Source organism: Apostichopus japonicus, chromosome 5, assembly GCF_037975245.1.
Source record: "Apostichopus japonicus isolate 1M-3 chromosome 5, ASM3797524v1, whole genome shotgun sequence".
Classification (NCBI taxonomy): Eukaryota; Metazoa; Echinodermata; class Holothuroidea; order Aspidochirotida; family Stichopodidae; genus Apostichopus; species Apostichopus japonicus.
This window is the reverse complement of record NC_092565.1, coordinates 7003884-7029158: the sequence shown is the minus strand read 5'-3', so window position 1 is coordinate 7029158 and position 25275 is coordinate 7003884. Positions and strand designations below refer to the sequence as shown.

At 37.6% G+C, this 25275-nt stretch overlaps 1 protein-coding gene across 1 annotated transcript; it reads right to left on the bottom strand.

Annotated features, from left to right (window-relative positions):
- Positions 1-608: 608 nt before the first annotated feature.
- On the bottom strand, positions 609-24248 carry LOC139967457 (ras-related protein Rab-24-like). The gene is made up of 9 exons (XM_071971302.1): positions 23954-24248; positions 14791-15128; positions 13481-13549; positions 10955-11033; positions 10132-10199; positions 8466-8565; positions 6107-6157; positions 5008-5067; positions 609-4263 (listed from the first exon to the last, which is right to left on the bottom strand). Exons 2-9 carry the CDS (start codon positions 14908-14910, stop codon positions 4196-4198), a joined length of 615 nt encoding a protein of 204 aa, XP_071827403.1. The 5' UTR covers positions 14911-15128; positions 23954-24248; the 3' UTR covers positions 609-4195.
- Positions 24249-25275: the final 1027 nt, after the last annotated feature.

Genomic DNA, 25275 nt, shown 5'->3' with positions numbered 1-25275 from the left:
TAAGGAGAGATAATAGTGATAACGGCGGGGGGTGGGGTGGTAGTCATTATTCAGTGTCTGCCACCGTAGCAACTTTGCCTTTCCCCAACTATGGGACGGAGGGGGGGGGGGTCGGGATCTCATCATAATACAACATCAAAGGCTCATTTGAAACATTGTCTATGTAATCAATGTGAAAGGACACAATATTTATATCAAGCCTTCTCTTCTTTCCATACAGGTATAAGCATACACATACTACACAAATCACTCTTTTATTAGGGCATTTAAGGGAAAACACATTTCAATGTTTCGAATCTGCCAGGTTCACCTCAGACACGCATTTCGATGAAAAACTGGTAAACCCATTGCTCAACAATCGAACCAAAAAAAAAAAATTAAATTAGGTATATTTAATGGTCGACTTGACCGTTCGTATCACTCTACAGACAGTGAAATAATATTGAATAACAACTGATCCTACTCGTCACCCAGCAAACCCCCCCCCACCCCCAATACAAACCTCCCCCTTCCAGATTACATATATCTTCCCATTATCCCTCTCCCAATCTTTCTTTTAAGAACAATTAAGGGCAACACAAAGACAAAGACAAAAACAAAAAAAATCAGAAACTGCGAAACTGTCATTGTTAGGTAATACAGCTATATTTGAAATAAAATTGTGATCAAATATGTTTTTTTTTTTTTTGCACGATAATTACAAACATGTAAAACATATTTTAGACAAGTAATACAATTTTGATTTTAAGGGGGGAAAAAAGAAGAGTTTTCATGACCTAAAAGAAAAAAGTAGTACTTACAAGCTGAAATACTGCACACACATAAAAAGAATTATTTTCATTTATTAGTCAGAACAGATCTATGGAAGTAGAAAATATGAAACAGAGAATGAAAAAAAAAAGAACAAGCAAACCAAGAGAGAAAGACCTGATGAAATCTGAATAAAATGACAGCAAAACGTAGAATAATGAATAGAACAGCCATGCAGTGGCAGCACCAGACCTAACCCTATGAGGCAGGAGAAGGGGTGGGTGGAGGGGGAGAGGGGAGGGGGGTTGTGAGCAGATGGAGGGTAGGGGTATGTGGGAAGGACATGGTACTCTTTCCACCAACTATGTCAATGACCCACCCTTCAGTAAATAACTGATACTGCTTCACAGATTGTGTAAGGTGCCACAAAAGCTGCAGGTGGATTGGGGAAGGGGGGATTGAGGAAGTGACAGGATGGGGGCAGAGTGGTGAAGCAGATGGAGGGGTATATGGCTGGGGAAGGATCAGAATTGATCTAAACACTGGGATGCCCATTTTTGGAATCATGGATCTATCCAATATCAAATTTGCCATGTCTAAACATGCCCTATCACTCATGAACTTACTGTTGGATAAACATTGCATTTAAAAATGGTGACAAAACAAAGGACACCATACACTTCATCTTACCAGCTTATTGTATCTACATTAGTATGCCTCAGTGTAGAAAAGAAATTTACAGATTCTGTTTATAAACATATAGACTGTGTAAGTTTATACAAAACATTACTACATCTTATCCCTAAAATTTGCTGGGAAAAGAAAGAAAAAGTGAAATGAATGAAAACCATTTTGATATTCCTGACTCAATTCGAGATCCATCAAAGAACATCTGATTGTTTGGCATATCTTCTATCTAATCCATTCCTTTATGGTTCTTCTCTGTTTACACAAATATACGTAGTGTCTGAGGAACGGTGTCGACATGGTTAAGTAACAGCCTATATCTCACACACACACAGTTTAGGATTTTGAGTTCAAAGCTCAAAGAATTCTAAAAATTGTTCGTTTTGGTCATGAGTTTGCCCCCCCTCCCCCCCACTCCCCATCGTAATTTTGAGTTCTTTTTATCAAAATATTTCTAATTTTGCTCTGATGTTATTAGCTAACAATTTTCTTTGAAGGTTCAAAATTCCAACATCACATTTTAGATCAACCAAAAAGAGAAATTTTGCACTGAGGGCCTCTTGACTGAACGTACAAAATGGTGTAAAGATCTCACGTTGTGCATTGGCTTGATACAGTCTCACTCAGTCAAATGACAAAAGTTTCCTCGTACCAAATGTGGAAACCGTTTATATAAAACCATCACAATCAACTAAAGTTAAGCAAAGCAATTAAAAGGGTCCTTTTGAGATTATCATATGTAGACCTCTATTTAAAAACAAAAAAAAACATCACTGATTAAAACATTTGGCAAACAGGAAAAATTGCCAGGCTTGGAATTTGTATGGGGGTAAAAACATATGTTCTAAAAATCCTCATATTCCTACTATGAAATAACTTTGAGAAAAAGTTTTTTTTTATGCTCATGAAAGTTAATAAATTGTGCAGTTTTAAATGATTTCGTTCATCAGGTAGAAATGTTCCACGATGATATCAAAACATGCTTTTGGCAAACAAGGAAATATGAGGTAATAACAGTGAGTCATCACTGACTTGTGTTCAGTGACAGAAGAGCATTGTGGCCAGGGTTATAGCCACGCCGGCCGGCGGCGGCCGGTGGTAACCGCCACTCACGCCTGCCGGCCGGCATTGGAAGTGAATAAACAGTCCAATGGCCGGCACAAAAAAATAGTAAAATGCTTGTGAAATACAACAAAAGTAACAAATTTATCTTTCCCTTGCCGTAAAACATGATAATAACGTCACCTTTTTCTGTTGTTTACCAATTGTAAATCTGAAAAGTAGCAAAAATCACCCTTAAGCGGGCCCCTGGACCCCCGGCCGTGAGATGCGAGAGCTTCGCTCGCTACGCTTGCTACGCTTCGCAAATTTATTTAACCAGCACTCACAATCTCCTAGCCATAACCCTGATTGTGGCCAAAATAATTCTTATTCTTAGGGCGATCTATTTATTTTGAATTTCATTGGAATTTAGCAAAGTACCATTGTCTTCCATTTTTCATGGACTGAAATTTATCCTTATATCTGAAAACATTCCCACAATTATGAAATGGCAATTTAGATATGTGACCACTGCTATGAAATAAGGTGCAGGGTCGCTAGGACTCCAGTTTGGGCAGAGATACTAAGGCAATATACTGACGGGTAGGGTGGTGTCTGACAATTTTCGGTTAGTATATAGTTCCCCTCCCACCTCAATCAACTATTAACAGGAATTCAATCATCACATACTTAAGACCACTGTGTATGTTGTCTAACGTTGTTCTCTATACATCGTTACAATTAGTTAAGGACACCATACTGCTTTGCTCATTAATAAATTACAATTGACAATTAATTCAGCCTGTGAACACTTTCATGAAGATTTGCCTTAACCTAAAGGCTCGAACAAAATAACTTTTTCTCTATCTTTGTTATCCTGACTTTTCTGAGGTCGATGGGTGTGGACTACACCAGCCAAGAAATTATTTGTTCTTTAGAAAAATTAAATTGACAAATTACATGTAAGTTTTGCAGAAGTCTCAACGTTTTTAGGGCATGTTTCTGACATTGGGGAAGACTATATATGTGAGGTATGTAGAACATAGATTCCATAGAAATGAGAGAAATTCCTCCTTGATGATGTAATTATGGGATATAAGCTAATTTGAAACTCACTAGTACCAACCACTGATGAAATAAAAACATTAACCTCTCCATCTGTTTGCCAGGTACGGAGAATGGAATGCACAGAACATGTTACAAGATCGTGGGATTTCTCAGAGGCACAAACATGGTTGGAAAATTTAACATGGCTAAACTGCAAGCTAACATTCCTTGTAAATAGGGTATGTGTCCAATGGTTAACAGACTAAAGCTATGGATACTATTAACAGCATAAACCTAAAGCTCCACCAATATGTTTGGCCGATCCTGATCTTTGCTTAGACATGCACCTACGAATAAAAAACAAAACAATATAGCTCCCTCTAGTGGGTGACCCTTCTTCGCAAGTTCATAACCAAAGTCAATTCGTTTTTACTTCCAGGATAGAGTTAAGAATAATTCCTGAAATTAACAGACTCTACTGTCGGAATTTTGGGCACCTGACACTTTTCTTAAAATCGTCTCTCTGGATCTCATCGCAACCTCGTCGACATTAAACTTTCCCGGCTGATCGAAATCTCTAGTTCTTACGTATGGTCACTTGTCAGGCATTATCACCGAGAGGAGGTTGATCCACCTGGCAAGATGTCATCCGATGATTGGTTGTGCAGTCCTAGCACCTGCTGCATTTATCCTGCCGATCGGTAGGTGATGCCGCATCGATGATGGCTTCATCGACATCTGTAATTGACGGGAGAAATTCAAATCAGATCTTGGTTTTGGCTGGTTCGACCCTGAGATATATCGACTTGGTGTAGATGTACAGACACAGCCATTCACAAACTGATAAGACGACGATGAACATTAAATGTTGTCTTTCTTCACACCTCCACTGCCCCTTGCCCCCCCTTCCTCCGGCTCCCCCCCTAAGAAGGTAAAAAATAAACAAGAAGAAGTCAAGTTTACATCAAGTAAGTCTTAATACAGCAGCTACAGATTTGGTGTGTTTGACAATTCTACTTCTGTGCATTTTCTAATTTCTCTGATACAATCGATGGCACGTCGCAAAGTTAGTTGTCTGTTGAAACGTTACCCCATTTACCATGTTCTCGTCCATTCTACTAATGTAAAAGAGACGAGTCATAAAACATTGCTTAAAGTCTAAATGTTGTGTCCTTGGGCTGATGGGTTCTCGTTTCTCAGAACACGGTGACATGCCTTATTTCTTGCCTCGTTCTCAATTGTTGTCAGTCGCTTAAAATATGATCTGTAAGCTATATGAATTCTTTCTACTCAACACATACAATGTTTTTTATCGAATATTAGGTACACTCCTTGTCTTTTAAACAATGAATATTTTATACCAAATGTATTCATTTTCTCACTCTATGCTACGCATGAAGAGCAACATTCTTTGCAGTAATAGCAATGTATTCTTTAACCATGTAACACAGAGAAGATTTTTACTTCTCTAAAATCCCTTACCTGGTTCCCTATTTTTTGGATCCTCGACAAAATCTTTTGCGATTTTGTAGAAAAGTTCCTCTGTAAAAGAAAAAAGAAACAAAAGTTAAATATCTTTTAAAGTGAAATCAACAACACTTTTTTTGCAGTGGGTGCCCTTTTTGTCTGCTATTTTTAACTTTTTCTAGGACTGAAAACTAAAAGGACATAAATACATTTAAGATGTCAATGGTTTTTATATTTTTTCATTATGTCTTTGTTCTAGTATGGCAACATAAAACAGCTGGTTTGGTTTCCAGCTTAGTTTTCTCTTCCCCTTCCTTCCATCCCCTTCCTTCCACCCCCTTCCTTCCACCCCCTTCCTTTTCACTGTCACAAAACCAAACCAAAAATTTGCTGTTAATTCAGTGTCATGACAAACGTAATGACATTTCACAAACATCGGTTAAATATTTAACATTTTCATAAACTGTTAGACCTAAGCTTAGCCTAATTGATTTTATACTTTAGTATGTTACATGGCTTAATAAGCCAACAGAAGCTCATTTGAAAACCTTGACACAGATGATGAATATGGATGAACATTGGCAAGTATTTCAGCCTTCTCTTAAAGATGAGTTTTTCAGAGAATCACAAGGCAGGCATGTTATGTGATTGGACAGACAAGAACGAACCTGCAGCGTCTGACAACTTTGTTAAATACTGAGATTGGTCAAGGCACCCACCCCATTCATCATGCATGACTGCACGACAGTTGTTACAGAACGATTGAGAAGACAGAACCAAAGTCTACATTCCCCGAGAAACAACAAATCAACTGAAGACTGTCCTCAAAATAACACTGCAAAGCAGCAAATTTGAAGATGTCTACAGAATCTGGTCCCTAGATCGAACCGTGCACCGTATGGCTGTGGGGATGTAACTATGCCAACACCAACCACCTCTACCAATTTGCATATTAGAGTATGGGCTAAACTGTTATCTTCATGAAGAGATCTCATGGAGTTGTAATTGGAAAAAAAAAAAACTTTACATAGCTTATCATACTGTGCATTTCCTTTGTGAGGTTTCCAGGAACATTTCAACATGCTAAAACAGAAAAGAATGCAACTGTACTTACTAATATTATAACCGGTTTTACTGGAAGTCACAAAGGTTTGGCAATTAATTTCTGTGGGAAGGAGGGAAAAAAAGAAGAGTTTTTAACAAGAGTATAAAAGTGATCTTGGATATTAAATTGTTCTCTGATCATTTTCAATTTTGAGAGCCATGACTTCCTAAACAGTGCCAATCAAGCTTGTTACTTCTCAATGCAAATACCCCACCACAAGGCCTACGCAATATAACATTTTCATTACAGATGTAGGTAAGCTGAACATTTATATATATATAGAATAATCTGGTTGGATGTTATTACTCTCATGTCCTGCTAAGTCTAAACTTACTGCATTTCTGTAGGCTCAAATATCATTTATATGGAACATTAAAACAAAAAATGTGTTCTATAGACAATATAATGTGAAGTGGAACGTGGTCATGCAATGCGTGGTATATATGCAATGGTAGCATGGAGATATGCTTGTTTGGTAGTACTGGAAAGCTGCATTTGCTTTGACTTAATTTGCCACAATCTTGCATTACAGCAAATAGTATGGGCACCATTAACATATAGCTGTTGTTTAATTTGAGTCCTGATCCAATGATGTGTAATTTATTATTGCTTCCCGAGATGCCACTAGCAGTTGAAAAACAAAATAATCTGAAATTTGTCACAGGTCAGCCTGAGTTGGACCATCCAAAAGGGAGATAGGATGTTGCCTAAGTTATATGGGCCTACACACAAGAAAACAAGCAAAGTCTAAGTTGGGCCCTATAACAAAAATTTGAACTTACACATACATCATCCTATCCTGACATACCATCCTTCATTACTTGGCCCACCAGCATTTTTTTTTTCTTCAAAAATTTATGCAAACCACAAGAAGCTTTTGAAAATTTCATTGACATTTGCCTTCATACTACACTTGTTTCTAAAACCGTACATTATCCTCAATGTCAAAAGTAGACTAAAATGATCTCAGCAGCCTAACCTGTTCGTTATAACCTCCTTAGGCCGCCCTATTGTTAGGATAGTAGTAAGCCTACTGTCATTACTACTATGTGTTAGGATAGTATTTGGCCTGCTGTCACTACTACTATGTGTTAGGATAGCAGTAGGCCTACTGTCACTACTACTATGTGTTAGGATAGCAGTAGGCCTACTGTCACTACTACTTCTATGGGTTAGGATAGCAGTAGGCCTACTGTCACTACTACTATGTGTTAGGATATCAGTAGGCCTACTGTCACTACTACTGTGGGGCTTGTTTGCTATACCTGGATGATTTACTTTTCAGATGACATATGTTTGGTAATACATCGTTGTCTCTTTGCTAAGGCCAGCTTCATAAAAATGTTTCTTTCACTTCTTTTTGGGTAACATCGTTTTTCTGTCTATTCTCACAGGTTAGGCACATTTTGAATTCTGTAATGCGATGGCTGCAAGCTTCCACAATATGCTTCGTACATTCACACAGTGTACATGGTAATTACTAGTTGTGTTCAGGGGTGCATGTTTACCTCTGGGAGAGGAATTGGGAAGGTGCTATAGCCCCCCCCCCCACTGACAGACAGACTAAATACAGAAAATTTCAGTGTAAAGTATATAAATATATAACATGTATATATGGTACAACCTAAACAGTTGAAAATTCTTCAACATTGTTTGAACAGTTCCAAAATATAGCACAATATTTGCATCTAGGGACCCTTCATTCTATCAAAATTTCTTGAGGGAGGGAGGGAGGGGAAGGACAGCCCTCCCCTGGATGGCACTACATCTTAGTCCCCACACTACAAAAGTGGTGGTTTTGTGCTCGTCGTTTTGTTTAAGTTTTGCAAGTTTGGCATTGGGTTTAATTCCAGCCATTCATTGTAGTGATCAATGGAGATCTCTAAACAGAATCATAGAATGTAAATTCCATTGTGTTGAGGAGACTTTTAATAATACTCGGTGATTAGTGCGAATTGACTTTTCTTAATGCTAGTTTGTTTTGAAAGAAAGGCTAACAAAATTCTTGATAATAATGTGGAAAGGATGAAAAATTGGAAATTAAATAGGTAAAATTGCCGGTTAGAGTGGCATCTCTGCCGGTTAGAGTGGCATCTCTGCCTGTTAGAGTGGCATCCCTGCTAGTTAGAGTGGCATCCCTGCCTGTTAGAGTGGCATCCCTGCCGGTTAGAGTGGCATCACTGCCGATTAGAGTGGCATCTCTGCCGGTTAGAGTGGCATCTCTGCCGGTTAGAGTGGCATCACTGCCAGTTAGAGTGGCATCACTGCCGGTTAGAGTGGCATCACTGCCGGTTAGAGTGGCAACTCTGCCACTTGATTACAACCCAACTCAAAACGCAGCTTCAAACTGCAAGTAAATTATCCTCACCATCAGCATATTGGTCGACAACACTTTCTTCTATTCTTCTGCTCTGTCTGTTTTCTTCAATGAGGTCGTTTTTTGTTCCTGTCAGGTATATTTTACAATCCTGTGAGCAAAAGTGACAACAGAGAAAAATAAATATGCAAGTTGTAAATATTGGGCTGCAGGGTAGTACCATGGGCCTTTTAAATATGCGGTTTTAATATTTTCTTCTTTTCAACAGGAATTTTATACTGCGTCATTCAAACTTCCAATATGAGTTGGATAGAGAACAGACGTATAATTACCCATCTTTGTGCCAAGAAAGGATCCCAATAAGGAACAGTGATGTTTTTAGTTCTGAATCGTAGAGTGACGTCATATCCTAACCTTTGCACTGTTTCATGTTTTACTCGGGAGTGTACTGATTAACACCGTAGTTAACATGTTTGAATGTTAAACTTGTAACCGCATTTTTGAAAAGCCATTTGACCCTTATAGCCATACCAAATATATATAATCCCTACTCTCTGATAAGGAAAATATTTTTCAGGGTTCTATTAAGAATTGTCAGTAACCTTCTTGCTAGAATTACACAAACAACTTGCACAAGTTAAGGGCAATTTTGGCTTGTTTAGTGGAAAAATTGTATGCAACATGCATCACAAAACAGGTCACATTTAGGAGAAATGTGATCAACCAATCAGGCACTTGCTTTTATGACCAAGAATGTGGGAAAAGCCGGCAAGGGCTTATCGATTTCAACTTCACGTCGGGTGCTTCCCATTAACAACTTTAACTCAAATTTGAAAAATTTAGAAAGTCATTTCAGATGGGAAAACCGTAGATTTCTCTAGGATGAAAAAACCCACCTTACTATGACCCGGTCGGGGATCGAACCCGAATCTACCGATTGCTGAGCCTCATTGCTTTTAAATGTCACCACCTGTATCCACTCGGCCACAGCTCTGGTACCGAAAACCTTTGACGAAATCACTTTAGTTTCAGGATAAGCTAAACCTGAGAGCACAATCTGAGATCATCACTATTGCATTTATACTGACAACATTTGGTCTCTTAGCATCTCAGAGAGACTGTATACCATCACATATCTAAATACTGCCAACGTTTAATGACTGAAATTCTGTGGAAAGAGGATACATGATAAAACGGACAAACTAATTGCCAATGTCTTTTGTCCCATTACCGGCCAAAGCTCCTACTTGTAGAGAACAGAAAGCGTTAATCTCAACCACTCCAACGTAGAATGCTGCAGCAACACAAAACTGGCTTAATATAGACCTTGTGTTAGATGAGTTATGCCTAGATATAGTCGATGTCATCCACGAATACAAGAAGGAGACAAAAATAGCGTTCACAGTTAAGTGTGTAACACTGTCCCACTTTCATACTGTCCCGCTATCATACTGTCCCGCTATCATACTGTGATTCTGCCGTACTGTCGTACTGGCATACTGTCGTACTGGCATACTGAATGTTTTGATATTGGAAATCAAACTATGATAGTTAACAGGTTCATTGCAAGGAGTTAGGATCCAATATGATCAACGCAATCAGACGACAGACACGCCTATTGAGTGAAACATCATGGAATTAACGATGGAATTAAAACGGTAGTTTTGAAAATTATTTTCAAAATGGACGAAACCATAAAACAGAGTGTTATACTTACGGGTTCATTTTTAAAGAGTTCCTCTACCCAGAATTTTGCTCGATCAAAGCTTGAGTCTTCTGTTAAATCTATAAAAAGAAAATAGTAAAAGGCAACCTTTCAGCTAAGAGTTTCTTTGGGAAAGAATAAAGGAGGGCATTTCAAAGTGTTTAAAATGAAACATACAACTACTTTTCAAATCTTTATGGATACATAAACGACATTCAGTAACATACAAAGAGGGGTTTTGTCTTTATCTTTTCTAGTGGTGCTGATTTAAAGTGAGCCGAGGATTTCAACATGTTTTGAATTTTGACATTTGTCACCAGCTGAGTTGAAAGAGTGCCTTATACTCAAAAAGGAAATCAAATGATAAACAATCAAATCCATCCTGATTTTATTTAAATTAAGAACATTTCGACAGAGCTTCCACTTATACATTCATTTCATCAAACAACCAAATCCAGATCTTCAGAAATCTTCCATTGCATTATGATAAAGCATACAGTCACAATGATCTCCTTGATCGAGGTAATTTGGTATCAAACAAGAAGCATTAGAAATCCCATTTTCTGGTTTGATCGATTAAGATCATGTCGTGGACAAACCTTAAGTATGTCAACAGGTCAGTATTCCCCAAAATATCAAAGAAACCACTTCACAAAGTGGATGAAAATCACACTGAAAGTGGCAATTGAACATGATGTGGTGGGTTAGTGGAAAGGGAGGGACAGTGCTCAAATGTTACCAACATTTATAGGTAAGGGTAGATTGGAGTGCCTCATATATGTTAAGTGGAGAAAGGTATTAAAAGAGAGTACTAGTGAAGTGAATTTATACATACCATAGCATACAATAGCCCCTTTGGCACTTCTGTAGTATATTTTGCTCATAGCTTCATACCTCTCTGACCCAGCTGTGTCCTATAAAAGAAACACAAAACCAAACATAAGCATAAACAATTGGCAGGCTTATTTATGGATACAAACAGAGGATTCACCAAAAACTAATGGCACCAATGGCTTTTGCCTCAACTGGTAACTCTCCCCCCCCCCCTTCCAACCCACCACTGACCCAGAGAGGGAAGCAGTGCTGAAATATTACCAACTTTTGGTAGGTCTATTGTAGGTACAGCAACTTGGATATATATATATATATTAAATGAAAACAGGAAAGAGAGGAGGGAAGTTAATTCAAACATAACATTACATATATTAGACAGACATAATAGAAAGACCTGTTTATTCTGTACTCTGATTTCATATATATATACTAAATGGAAACAGGAAAGAGAGGAGGGGAAGTTAATTCAAACTAAAAATAGCATGCAATAGACAGACATGATGGAAAGATCTGTTCATACTGTACCTTGATTTGAAATGTAGAACAATCTCTTACTTTAAGTACCATACTTAAGTACTGTAATAATGAGGATGATTGTCACTTTATACTAACTTGTCTGTTTAATTATTTATACATAAATATATACATACATATAAATACATACAAATATATACATATAAAAACATACAAAAATATATACAGTATATATATATATATATATATTTATATATATATATATATATATATATATATATATATATATATATATATATATATATATATATATATATATATATATAATATATACAGTATATATATATATATATATATATATATATTTATATATATATATATATATATATATATATATATATATATATATATATATACATATATATAGGAAGATTCTCCTGCAGGTGATACATTGATAGTCTGAGGTAAAACTATCAACTGCCCCATGACGTAAATAATGCTACCGCTTGTACTTTTCATTCCTCCTGTCTTCCACGGTCTTGATGGTGTTCCTCACTGCATGTCTCCAGCTGATCCTATCATTGGCCAATGATTCCCATCTGTCAACATCGATGTTTGCTTTTCTCAAGCTTCGTTTCAGGGTATCTTTGTAACGCAAGAATTGACCACCCTGTTGTCTTTTGCCTTCTGAGAGCTCACCACAGAAAACCAATTTTTGGCAACCGATGTTCAGGCATTCTGCGAACATGTCCTGCCCACCTTAACTGTGAGGCTGTGACCATAGATTCAATGCTTGGTAGGCCTGCTCTCTGTAGGATCTACACATTGGCTACCCTATCCTGCCATTTGATGTTCATGACCTGACGTAGGTGGTTCATCTGAATACTGCCCAGTTTCTTAATGTGACAGCTGTATAATGTCAAAGTTTCTGTAGCATATAAAAGAGATGGCATAACTACTGTCCTGTATATTTTCATCTTGGTTGTCAATTTGATCTCATGTCTTGACCATAGACGCTTTGAGAGGGCTCCAAAAGACTTGCAGGCAGCTTGTACACGCTTTGATACTTCAACATCTGCACAGTTGTTGCTGGATATTGTACTGCCCAGGTATGTGAAGGTATTTGACTGCGTTAGTCTTTCTCCTTTGATTGTGATCTCTTTTTCTTGCGTAGCTTTGCCAGGCTTTGGTTGATAAAGCAGTTCTGTTTTTGTAGAATTTATTTGCAAACCGAATAAGTCAGCAGCTGCTGAGAATCTGTCAACAATTTCCTGCATATCAGATTGATTGTTGGTGATCAAGGCAGAGTCATCAGCAAAAAGGAGTTCGCGTACACAAACTTCACGTACCTTGGTGTTTGCTTGTAGTCGTGCTAGGTTGAATAGCTTGCCATTGGATCTTGTTTTGATGAACACCCCATACATACATATGTTTAGTCGTATATATATATATATATATATATATTTATTTATATATATATATATATATATGGAATGGAGGTAAACGACAAAGGCAAATGAATATATATAAATGAAAACGTAATGAGAAGGAAAATCCAGAACAGTGAAAAAACTTCCAGCCCCCACCAGGATTCAAACCCAGGCCTCCCGCTTTGTACGCGGACACCCTAACCAACTAGGCCATGGACGCTGATTGTATGTCCAGAGGTTCGAAACCGGTAAGGAAGGTCGTAATTTCACTGTAGGCGTTTGACACCTGTATCGAACAATACTAGTTCTGTTTTTGGTGACATATTTTGCCTTACTCTAGAGATCAAACATGATGTTAACCAACTCGAAAATCATTTGTGAGGTGATTCCTTATATCACTGTGGGGATAAAGTCATTGCTGTGATTGCTTACAACTGTTCCATTGCAAACTTTTTTAACTGGCTCTATTCTGTCATAATTCATTTCAAGTTATTTTTTTTCTGGAATTTTTTTCACTGTTCTGGATTTTCCTTCTCATTAGGTTTTTATTTATGAATTTGAATTAATTGTTTATCTATATACAATTACCCAATGTTTAATTGTTTATATATTTATATAGTTACCCAAATGCCCATAGTGACATTGATTCCTCCGACTTCAACCTTCTTGGCCCCAAATGCAGCTCCAATTGTCTGAAATGAAGAATGCATAGAATTAATGACTGTGGAAGCCTAAGTCTTTGTAGTTAACTGTACTACAGAAGAAATTCACCTCTGCTGGGGAAAACCAGTTATATTTTAGCTGTACAGTTTCAATTCATTTGCCACTTTGTTATTCCTGATGGAAACAAGAGAAATTACAAACCACTTAGGTGAGGCAAATCCAAACTAAGTAAAAATTGAGAATTTTGAGATATTTAATTTGAAGACAAGACCTTGGAACAAGAAGGATACTAATAAGTAAAACATAAATGGCTATAATAAACTCCTCCACCCCAAGGAACTCGCTCAGCCCAGCCCTCACTTAAACCTACTGTATGCAAGTGACTTCCTATTGCTGCCAACTGCACAAGGTACAGTTTATGGATTTTTGAACCTTTGTCTTCAACTAGTGGGTCGCAGAGACAGAGCTGGCCCCGCAGCAGTAACGCTGACGGTCCGGGCAGGGTTCGGGGAAGCCAGATCCGAGAGGCTCGGACAGGAGTGCGGCACCCCGCAGATCAAGACGGGACTGTAGCAGATCAGGGTCGCAATCCCCGAGAATACTAATGGCTAAACCCTTCACCATTCAAGACTGTAACCAACGTACTAATGGCCTTTACCTTTAATAGTCCAGTATCTGGATATTATCATTTCCTGATACAACATGTTTGAGATAAGATCTAGAAAATAACTTGAAATGAATTATGACAGAATAAAGCCATTTAACAAAGATTGCAATGGAACAGTTGTAAGCAATCACAGCAAAGACTTTATCCCCACAGCCTAAAGCCTGGTCAGGCTTGAACAATCAGGCCTCCTTACTGATGAAATTTAGGAACCCTGTCAAAAATAGGACACTGAAGGGGGAGGCCCTGTGACATAATCCATCCGGACTATAAAGGAACATAATCTTTTGTCCTTTTAAGTTCCGCACAATGGGTTTATTGTTTCATCCTTGCTGCAGGGGCTGCTGCAACTTTACTTTTTGGACAAGGTGCCCTGCCGGTCATCCCTCAGATGACCTCAACTGAAAGATACAATGGAAGGTACAGTGTGTCTGAGTGGTTTTCACTTTAACAGAAGCTGGCTACTTCTTGGGCGATAACAAGTTAGTTGAGAATGCCGCTCAACTTCGCGCCCCATTGCTTCTATCTTAGTTTACATTCTTTACTTGGCTGTGGAATTATTACGTTTGAACAGTCTTACTAAGCATTCCTTTTCTTTACACTTACATTCTGGTAGGGTACGTTAGAATGGAACCTATCGTGGAGATATCTCTCCACTAAGCTTGTCTTCCCACCAGCTTCCTTCCCTAGAAGGACCACCTTCAAGTCCACTCGGCTGCCGCTCATTTCTGTGGCATTTACTGGCTTTATCACGCTTTTCAGTCTTCAATGAAATACTGGTGTACCACAATTATCTTACTCGCTTTATCAGCGACTTTGATGAAAAGGAGAGGATGGAATCGTCGATGCCAGATGCCTTAGAGTATCATTGCAAATTCCTCTCATGAACATTAGGACATATCGTCAGCCATATTTAAAGTGCCAGTACTGTAGATGTCTTCTTTCTAAAACAAAAGCAAGAAAGTAATTAAAGGAGTTTACTCAAATAATTTATGAAATGATAATTATCAATAAATCATATGTATCAATTCAAGCAATTTATATCTTCACTACAAATTAAAGTCTTTGCACTAACAGCAGACTTTCAGTCCGTTCACGTCCATTGCTAAGCAACACATATTTACATGGTTCATGGTTTTCTTTTATTATTATTCTTTATCGTTTTGCAGAGGGTGCAACAGTTTTCATGTCATCTACCCACTCAGCAAAAGAATGAGTCATTCCTGATTTTTTTTTTTTTTGATGGGACACATGTTACAGTGGAATTCAAAGCACAAACAAGGATGTGAAATGTGATTAGCGAACCGGAGAGAACCAAAATATGCTGTGATACTATATGTGAGAAAAACATGGCAAAATTGTGCGTAAAGCTGATGGTTTATGACCAAAACACGGAATACAAACATATATATAGCCTAAGAACTCAAAATAGCCCTTTAGTCTACATAAGTGAATATCTTTTGATCATGTGACCATGGCATTAATGACTTTGAGGCACAAAATCAATTGATATGTTGTAGACAATTATTTATAAAGGTTTGCTTTCAGTAAAGGTTGTATTAATATATATACCACTTTCTATTTTCATGAATAGCCCTTTAAACATCTGATCGCCATTAAAGTGACTGAACACTCTACTGGACACCATTATGCAATGCAAAACTAAATTGGAAAACATTAGACTTTTATATGTCTTCAAATAACATAGTTACGATGCATTAAACTTTGTCAAGGACAAGTGTTGTTGAATATATGGTCATCGCCAAAGGATGTGCTGTTGTTTCATATGAAGTTAAAACTAAAAAGTACATGGTTTGGTTAGGTTACAAGAATTATGAAAGTAGTGGATTAACATTAACATCTAGGCCTACACTGCTGAGCCTACAGGTCATCATCTGTTTAGCCATAAAGGAGTATACCACAGATAACTAGCATCTAGGCCTATTACAGACCTGAATATCTTGAAACCCAGAAATGGCTATCAAAACATAACTGTACTAGAACACAATTTTCTTTTTTTTCGGGGTATCGTTATGTTTTTCATATGAGATTAAAACTTTGCCTGAAGTCACCCTTTCAGACACTGTTCCTCAAACATACCAGAATTCATGTGTTCAATAGTTGTGTGCAAATATTCTGCTTATGTCGTAAAAATTGACAGCATACATATGGAGGCTCATGAAAATGTACATTCCTTTGCTAAGCTGTAAATCCTCCAGATAACAGGTGCAAAGAAACTAGCTTCAGTATCAAATCAAAACAAATCCAGTTTCATAAGTAACGAGAAAATATAATTGTCTGTCCAGTTAACCATGTTCAAAGCTATTCTGTGTTTCCTATAGTAACTACTTAATCCTGATCAATGCACTGTAGCTGTGACTTGGAAACAAAACAGTAGATATCCTTAACCGATAATAAGTGTATTCTGCATCTTGCTATCAGGAAGTACTTTACTACACCTTTTCCAGACCCTGTGTCAATGTTTTCAGGCTTCAAAAATCTAAAAACATTGACTAATATTCTGAAGACTAATATTGTGCATAGCTAGATATTAAAGCCAGGAGTATTGTACATTTTTGACAGTTTTGTTCTCAAATATGCTAGAAAGTCATAGGCTATATAATAGTGGTCACTCATGCTCAGACTTTAATCTTTATATTATTACCCTTTTCACGGCATCCTTCCTTAGTGAGAACATTATTTAATTATCTTATTTAAAATGTCCTCAATATCTGGGAATTACTACTTTGAAGTTGAGAACCAGGACAGGAAAGTACAGTATTTCTTAATCCTTTCAGACGCATATATCAACAATTTGGGGAAAATGTTTTTGATAAATTTCCAGCATTATTTATCACTTAAAGTGGTTGATTATTAACAATGCAGTTCATTGGCCTAACTACTTTAAATTGGGTTTTTGTATGTGGTAAGAATAGAATAGAACTGTGGTAGGAATAGAATAGAACTGTATAGTAAGAATAGAATAGAACTGGATCAGTAGTGACTCGCTGAAACAACTTTATTTTATTTGATAATCTAGGATATTGTCTTACCCTTAATATGCTTTGTTCAAAATTATTGTAAGTAATCTTCGGTGTGCTTTGTAAAATTTGTAAAAAGTTAAATTAGAGAAATTAGAGAACAAGATTTTGCAAAGCGCTTATTTAGAGTCAGTGTATTGACTATCCTTTTAGTTAATATATATATACTGTTAATACAGTACTGTGTCTGTTAAACTGTTAATACAGTACTGTGCCTGTAATATGGGAGACCTGTAAGTTTCCATCAGAATTTGTGATGTATTTGCTTCCTTTATAAAAAGAAAGTAATTTCACTGCTTAACATATATCTTTTCCCCAGGAAGTAACATAATATGGAGTATTGTTATGAGTACTGGTGATCTATCTGTCTACTCACGCAAAAGCCTTGTCATTTACTATATAGCATAAACAGTGATTTACAAAGCATCATGGAGATTCTCAAATACAGTTTAGAACTGCAGAAAAGATGTAGTTTTCACCCTGCCTTGAGAATTGAGATTTTCCTCAACATAGAGACTGCACATTGCTCATCATAGAAAACATTTTAATATCTACTGTATAGTGGTACAGAAGACGCAACTTGTGCACTGTATTCAGTACTAAAAGTTCAATAAATTAAAAAAAAACAGACTGAGGGATGTGCAAGTGTGAAACTCATAAATCAATTTGTAATAATCTGATGGTCCTGACATTCATGACTGTTAAAGATGAGAAATTTAAGGTACCTGCTAGAAACATAACATGTTTCAAACTTTGGGCACTAATAAGGGACCTCAGATGAATGTTGGCATAAACTTGCTAGGTTTCACATGACACAAGAAATAAATTGGTACACAGAATTTGATTTATTGAAATCAAACAGTTAACAATGTGCTAATTAATAAGAATGGCTGAATGGGTATAACTATATACAAATAGATTTCTAAGTTATAATACTTAGCTATGAATTCAGTTTTGTTTCACCTTTCTTGGTGTGTTTTTGTTTACATTTTCTTGTTACATTTTTACTTCCTTCTTCCTTCTGCTTGTTTACTCTCATAATCACTGGCTTGATAAACAACCTTTGCTTTTTCTATAGTGTCCATCATATGTACACTGCTTATTGTAATCTTTGTGTACCAAACATCCATATTGACTTTTGTGTACATGTGAGTAACTAGCTTTGAACTCAATTGATTTTGAATAGAATAGCATAGAACAGAACAGAAAAGAGCTACAGACTACAGTATCCAATGATTTACAGTGAACATCAGATGACTTGGTCCAAACCCAACATTTAATCTGAGCTTGCAGTCTTGGTGTAATTGTGTTTCCCACATAGCTGATAACAGGTCGCAAACATGGTAATTAAGAAGGTAAACAACACATTAGAATCACAACAGAGAGAGAGAGAGAGACTCGTAGCAAGAGGTGTGACAACAACATTAGCACCTAGAGGGGCGCACAATGTATTGTATACTGTATATATCACAAAATAAAACCTGACAACTGGATATCCTGAAAGGTTAAGCTTACCTACAGGGTTATCATTAAAAAGAAGCAACATGTATTCAAAACTGCAATATGAACAACATTCACGTAGCAACCTGACCTTCATACTACATGAATAATGTGACAGAATTTACAGTGGGCCAACATTAAATTTGTCTGGGCTCCTAACTGAGCAGCACATACCGTAAAAAGTGTACTCAGATGACCTACTGTATGTTTACCGCAGTAAGTTACAGCAGAGTTTGAACAAGATGCAAAGGTTAACAACATAAAAAAGATAGTAGAATATTACCAGCAGAGTTCGAACCTCAGACAACAAAATATTTTATATTCTTTAGCAATTCATGCTAAACTTTCAGGCCAGTAATACCAAAATAGTCTACTCAAGCACATACTGTACAGTAGCCTTCTCCATGATGGCAGGATTTATAAGCTACCTTTACACACACAACTAGCATACTCTAAATTTAGCCTAGCTCCTTCTCCAGAACCATGTGCATGTCTTATGCTACGGTGAAGTACCATCTTAACTATCAACACTAAGTGTTACTTCTATCCCACTTACTTCCCTATTTTCTCGCTCCCCTTCCCTTGGCCCTCTCTCACCCCCCCCCCCCCAAGAAAAACCAATAAGCAGAATTGCTAATAAATGATCAATTAGCTTAAAAGCCTAATCACAATTTAAACAAGTCAGATACTGAAGCTGCTTGGCTTTAATGTACTAAGGTTCCATTCATTACAATCAGAGTAGCAGAGATTCGCAGGAAAGATTAGATGTAAACTGTCGAGAGAAAAGCCTACTGTACATGGACCTTTTGTATTGATATTAAATGTTTTGTGATTTTGTTTTTCAGTCATCAGCATTCTTTTTGATGCTTGGATGTGGAGGAGGATAAAATAAACTACTCAAGATCTAAAAATCAAGAGGTTCAAAGGTGATATAAAGGTATTTTAGAAATTCTTGGGTGAAACAGAAAGATTCACCAGCCAGAGCTGGCAGAAGAAGGGGTTTGGGAGAGCTATGCAACACTCTCACCTCTTCTACGGTAGTTCAAAACTTAAACAGTCACAGTGGTTAAAGTTGTCACTGCCGTGATAGTACAAGCCCGCAGTGATCAAATATGGTAGGTAGTTGAGAACTTCTATCCATTGTGTATTGGCCTTGGAAAGTGACATATATTTTAGTGGGCAAGTTAACAGAACAATGAATTGTGGTATGACACATAAAGATTGACATCTGAATTTCCTGCTTGGGTGATTAGTGAGCACTAATTCCAGTATAACCCTATGAGAAACTTAATCCTGCATTCCCTGCCTCTTCCACCCCCACTCCACCCACAAAGCCCCAAGTAAAGTATGTCATTACTGTAACTTGCAGTTAGCCTCATATTCCAATTTTTTAACAAACAATTCAAGCTTTATCTTACCAGGTCCATTTGAAGTTTTTGCCATAATTGTGTTCTTATTTCCTGCAAAGTCTAATTAAAGAATTCAGATTTTCACAATCACTGACAAAAACAACATCTCAAGCCTTAACATTAGGGTTAGGACTATTGTAAGCAAGGTGCAGAGAAGGCAAAGATGTTTGTTTAATACTGTATGACAAAAGTACTGTATCTTTGTACAAAGTGTTGGTGTTACTACTGAGTAACCCTTATATAATAAATAGCAATGTATGTTATTAAGTAATTAATTAATTAAGTAATTAATCAAAACACTTTGTGCTTCACATCTACAGTCCTTCAGATGTTATGGTAAACACATTATCTTTACTATTGAACATTTGTAGGTGTCAAACTTTCATGGGTAGAATGTTCAAGAAAACCAGAAACTCCATTTGAAACTTGTGGTTCTAACCAAATAATATTTTCAAAGACCAGACCAGTTTTGTCACCCTCAGGACTAACTATCAGCACTTACCAATTACAACTGATATTATTGTCTTTACCCCCCCCCCCCTCTGTTTCTACTTCCCTTCCCACCCCCTTCCAATTAGCCATAGGTACAACAATGATTTAGTAAAGCTATACTATAATGTACCTACAGTACTGTGCTGTGCATAAGGTTCATTCAATGTAAATTTGTGATTTTTTCTACCACCAATACCAGCATATTTAATAAAGCCCGGCTTGAAGATCTCTCACACATTGATTTTTAATAGTAAATTGTGACAAACAAAAAAAAACAACACTATGTGATAGCATGCTATACATAGTGTATGCAGTCAATGCAGGCCTAAGATCTGATTGTGGTAAGTGGTACCCTATGTATGAATATGATATATATCATTACGGATTCTGTTAGTGTTAAGGTACTTGCACATGTGTAAACATATTAAGCACCCTTGAAGCTGCTGCCATATCTTCAACAAATTGTCTGACAGTTCAACAAAAGAAGGGGGGGCGTGTCCTTGTGACACAACTCGAAGTACTGTATGTTTAGTTCTGAGATGCATGCAGGGAAGGTTGTGGTACAGTATTTGTGTACAAAGTAAACTGTAAATGTACCTGCATACATAGTGTACATATATGACACAACACATTCCTTTTTGGATTTAACAGGGTCATTTGTTCCTTTTGATTGTAACCATCCAGTGATACAGCAATCTTTTATCTCCCTTGTGGGTCTCTGTGCTGAATAGATCAGATCATACACATTCATATTAGTCCATATCTTTTGCATGATCTTCTCACATCCTTTAGCATCCTACAGTAATATGTATGCTAGCAGAACAAGAGGAGCCAAAGAAATGTATATTTCACAGTACATGTTGCCTAGTGTTTTGACTGTGACAACTGTTAAACTAAGAACCAGTTAGTTTTGTGCCACTGTAATGTACATATCCTGAGTTACCAATATATACATATAAAACATCCACACTCGTGTGCACTACAGCACTTGAATTATGCTATATAAGGTAGCCTTCTGTACATAATACATATAGTACCAGTATACAGTAGCACCAGTCACACACAAGGTTCCTGTTATCTTTAATATCCAAGTAATACATACCTTCATCAATTCTTTCATTTTTCATTTAATGCCAGGTAGCAGCTTATCGGCTTTCGTTGGTAACACATAACAAAGCTAGGGCCTAGTATTTATAGCTAGCCTAGGCAAAAATTAGAGAACCTTAGTTAAGAATGCATTATAACTGGACCCATCATGTTACTTAACATTATGACTTTGACATTACTTTGGGCTTAGTTAGACACACTAACAGCACATTGATTTCACAGAGGCTGTGAATCTGCAAAGCCACGACAGAGAGACTAAGTTGAACTTAGTTCAATTTTAAAAGAGAGACATACACTAATAGAGCGGGAGCCCAGAGGGGTTGGTTAGCTGGGAAGGGAACCAATTGCCTTGTACATCACAATGTTCACAATGTTTCAAGTGGTTACCTCATGAGCTGACCTAGGCCATCCGTGAGGGGTCAATAATTGATGAATGGCGAAGCTACCCCACCACCAATAATTACTGGCGATTGCCATTTGTTGCTCTTGGGGCCATACCTGACACATTGTACTTACTTTGATGTGGTTACCAATGAAAGTTGATCTACAGTGTAGTTTAGCTTTTAGGTGACTTAAAAATTGCTCTCCCAGCCACACCCACCACAGCCGGTTTGCCAGTTGTCTGGTTTCATATACAGGAATGCACTGTTAACATTGTGATGTACAAGGCAATTGGTTACCTTCCCAGCTAACCAAACCCTCTGGGCTCCCGGTCTATAAAGAAACATTGATTTCACTGTGGATCTGCATGCCACCACATTGACATTAGGTCACTTTGGACTTTTGGGAGAGGCACACTGCAGTAAAGGCGCATTGATTTCACCGCGACTGCCAATTGCGAAGCCATGTTCTTGGCATTACCTCGGACTTTATGTTTACTTTTAATGGGTATCTTCCAAGTTGTGGTGCATTCTGCAATTACTCCTAAGGAATCCCTGGAATCCCCAGCCAAGCTGAACCAAACACAGAATTACTAATGTTGCTCATATTGTCATAAGCCCACTGTGCACTTTTAACTGCTTGTATTTAATTCTCAAATTTTAACCATGGCAATAGTAATAGTAGCATGGTAGTGAGGCATTGTGGTCAAGTGGTTAAGGCAGTGGACTTGTGATCTAAGGATTACAGGTTTGAACCCTGGCCAGATCATTGCGTTGTGTCCTTGGGCAAGGCACTTTATCTCCAGTCCCTCTCTTCACCCAGGTGTATAAATTGGGGACTTGCGAGGTGCCTTGTAAATATAGTAGCGTGCGCCGGTTTGTGGCTGCACCCTATTGGAAGTCCCCCAGGTAGGCTCATAATTGACGCTCTTAAGGATTTGATTAATATCTTTAATATTAATATCTTTTATATATGTGTAGTTCCTCAGAAATGTTATGATCTCAATATATTTATTGTTCTGTGCCTACGCAATATACAATTGAGCAGAATTTGACCACAAAATGTCTGCTGTGTCAAGTTCTTTCATACCCCTAAATTGACACATTCATTGATAAGATAACCCCTAAGTATACATCCATTGACATTGGATGCTGTTTGCTATGCTCTGAGCCTCTAAGCCATGATTGGTCAGGTCCCAGAGAGTAGTGGTATTATATTGTGGTAATTTTGGTTATATTTAGGGTGAAAGATTTTTAAAAAAATGTGCAAAACTGGGGGGAGAGTGTTAAAGCTTTAAAAAAAACACAATTTGATCAGCATATACCTGAAATGGATTCAAACTCATGAAATATGTAACTCTGCTGACTAGGTTGCCTGCTGTATCGTTGCTAGTAATATTTGAAGGTGCGTCAATTACGAAGGTGCATCAATTAAGAAGCCTTTACTATATAGACTACACAGTATCCTATATACTGTTATTCCGTAACGTACTGGGCTTTAAGTTGAAGGATTAAGGCCTAGCCTAACAATATAATTGGCAATAATGTAACTGTAAGGCCTACTGTTAGTTTTTTTTAAAGAAAAGTCGCCCAGGAAAGAACCTGGGCACGAAAACCAAACTACCAAACGACTGATCCGCTCTCAACCCCAGTCCCCTTGCATCGGGACTGTGACTATGTGATCATCGTCAGGTGTGCATCACAATTCCCCTCGAAAGGGAACAGATACTACACATGATCTTAGTGTTACTGTTAGTTGCAACGCAGCAAATGCCTAAGCCTAGGCCTACTAAAAGTAATACTATGTAGTCCGTAAAGAAGTTAATAAGGCCTAACTTACTGTAGCCTAACTCAGGCTAGCGTTGAACTGGAATTTTGGAAAGGAACTTGACCGTTGACGTTGCCTCTAATGTGTTAGTCTTGGACTCTGACTCGAGGTTGCTGTTGAGCTGTCAGCAGTTTCCTTAAAATTCTGTCCTCTTGATCAAACGTATATACATGGGAGAACGTACCGTGAATTTGACAAGACAGCGGTCACTTCTCGACTACCTAAACAAACGAAGTTGTAAGGGCTATATTTGGAATCTACACAGAAATGGGTGTCGCACTTGTAGTCTGCTCATTTACAGATTTCACGGTCAAAGGTAACACATTGGGTGTACAGCAAAGTTACTTGAGACCACTATCTTGTTAGAGTTCTAGAGATACGTCATCACATGTAGGCCTATGTCATCAAATAACGTCTATCCAAGTTTCCATGATATGCCTTTACCAAGTTAATTCCTGAAATTAAGATTATTAACAATCGATTCAGGACATAGTTTACTAAGCACTAATATTTTGATTTGTTGAATTTTAATTTGGTGTCGTAAGTGGTTGGTTTATCACCCTTCGACGTTTGAAAGTTTCAGTGGTTATCAGGGCCGACATTTTGAAGTCCGCAATGTATTTAGAGATTTTCCTCCATTGGTGTTTTAGTTACAACATTGCGTAACTTTGGTAGGAGTTATGAGAAGAAAGAAAATTATTACGTAGGTAACGAGTTTGATATTAGTTGGTTCGTTTAAACAGAACTCATTCCCAATTTTGTCCTGATACACATCGGGGTCTTCCTCAGAGAGGTGTCTAGGGATCGATTTTTTCTCTGTATAAATTATTTGACTGCTTAATTGGAGACAATGGGCACTAAAAAACTTAGAGCCGGGTGGGTATAGTTGTTAAAGTTGCGTGTCATTTCTTAACTCTCGTTGGGTGTATACAAGAGTTCTAATGGGTGTAAAATATACTCGCCGGGGTAAGCACATGTTTTCAAACTGCCAGTATCATCTGTAGGACGATTATACATAGTGACATATGAAGCTATCAAAAGTGAGGGGTCAAATACCTGTGTGATTTCATGTAGGTGTACCCACCAGGGGCTAAACTACCATGTTATGTAGTCATGGGATCCTGATCTAAGAGGAGGGGTTGCCCTTCTCTTCTTTGAGACATTTGGGTAAATAGGGGGGGGGGGGTGCTTAGAAGCAATATTTGACAACGTGTGAAGCAATGTTAAAGAATTTTCGGCTTTCTAGGTTTCACCGCACATACGTGTTATATTAATATGTAATGTACACTAAGAGCTTTGTAATATTCTGTCGGCACGTGGGTGGGTTGGGGGGG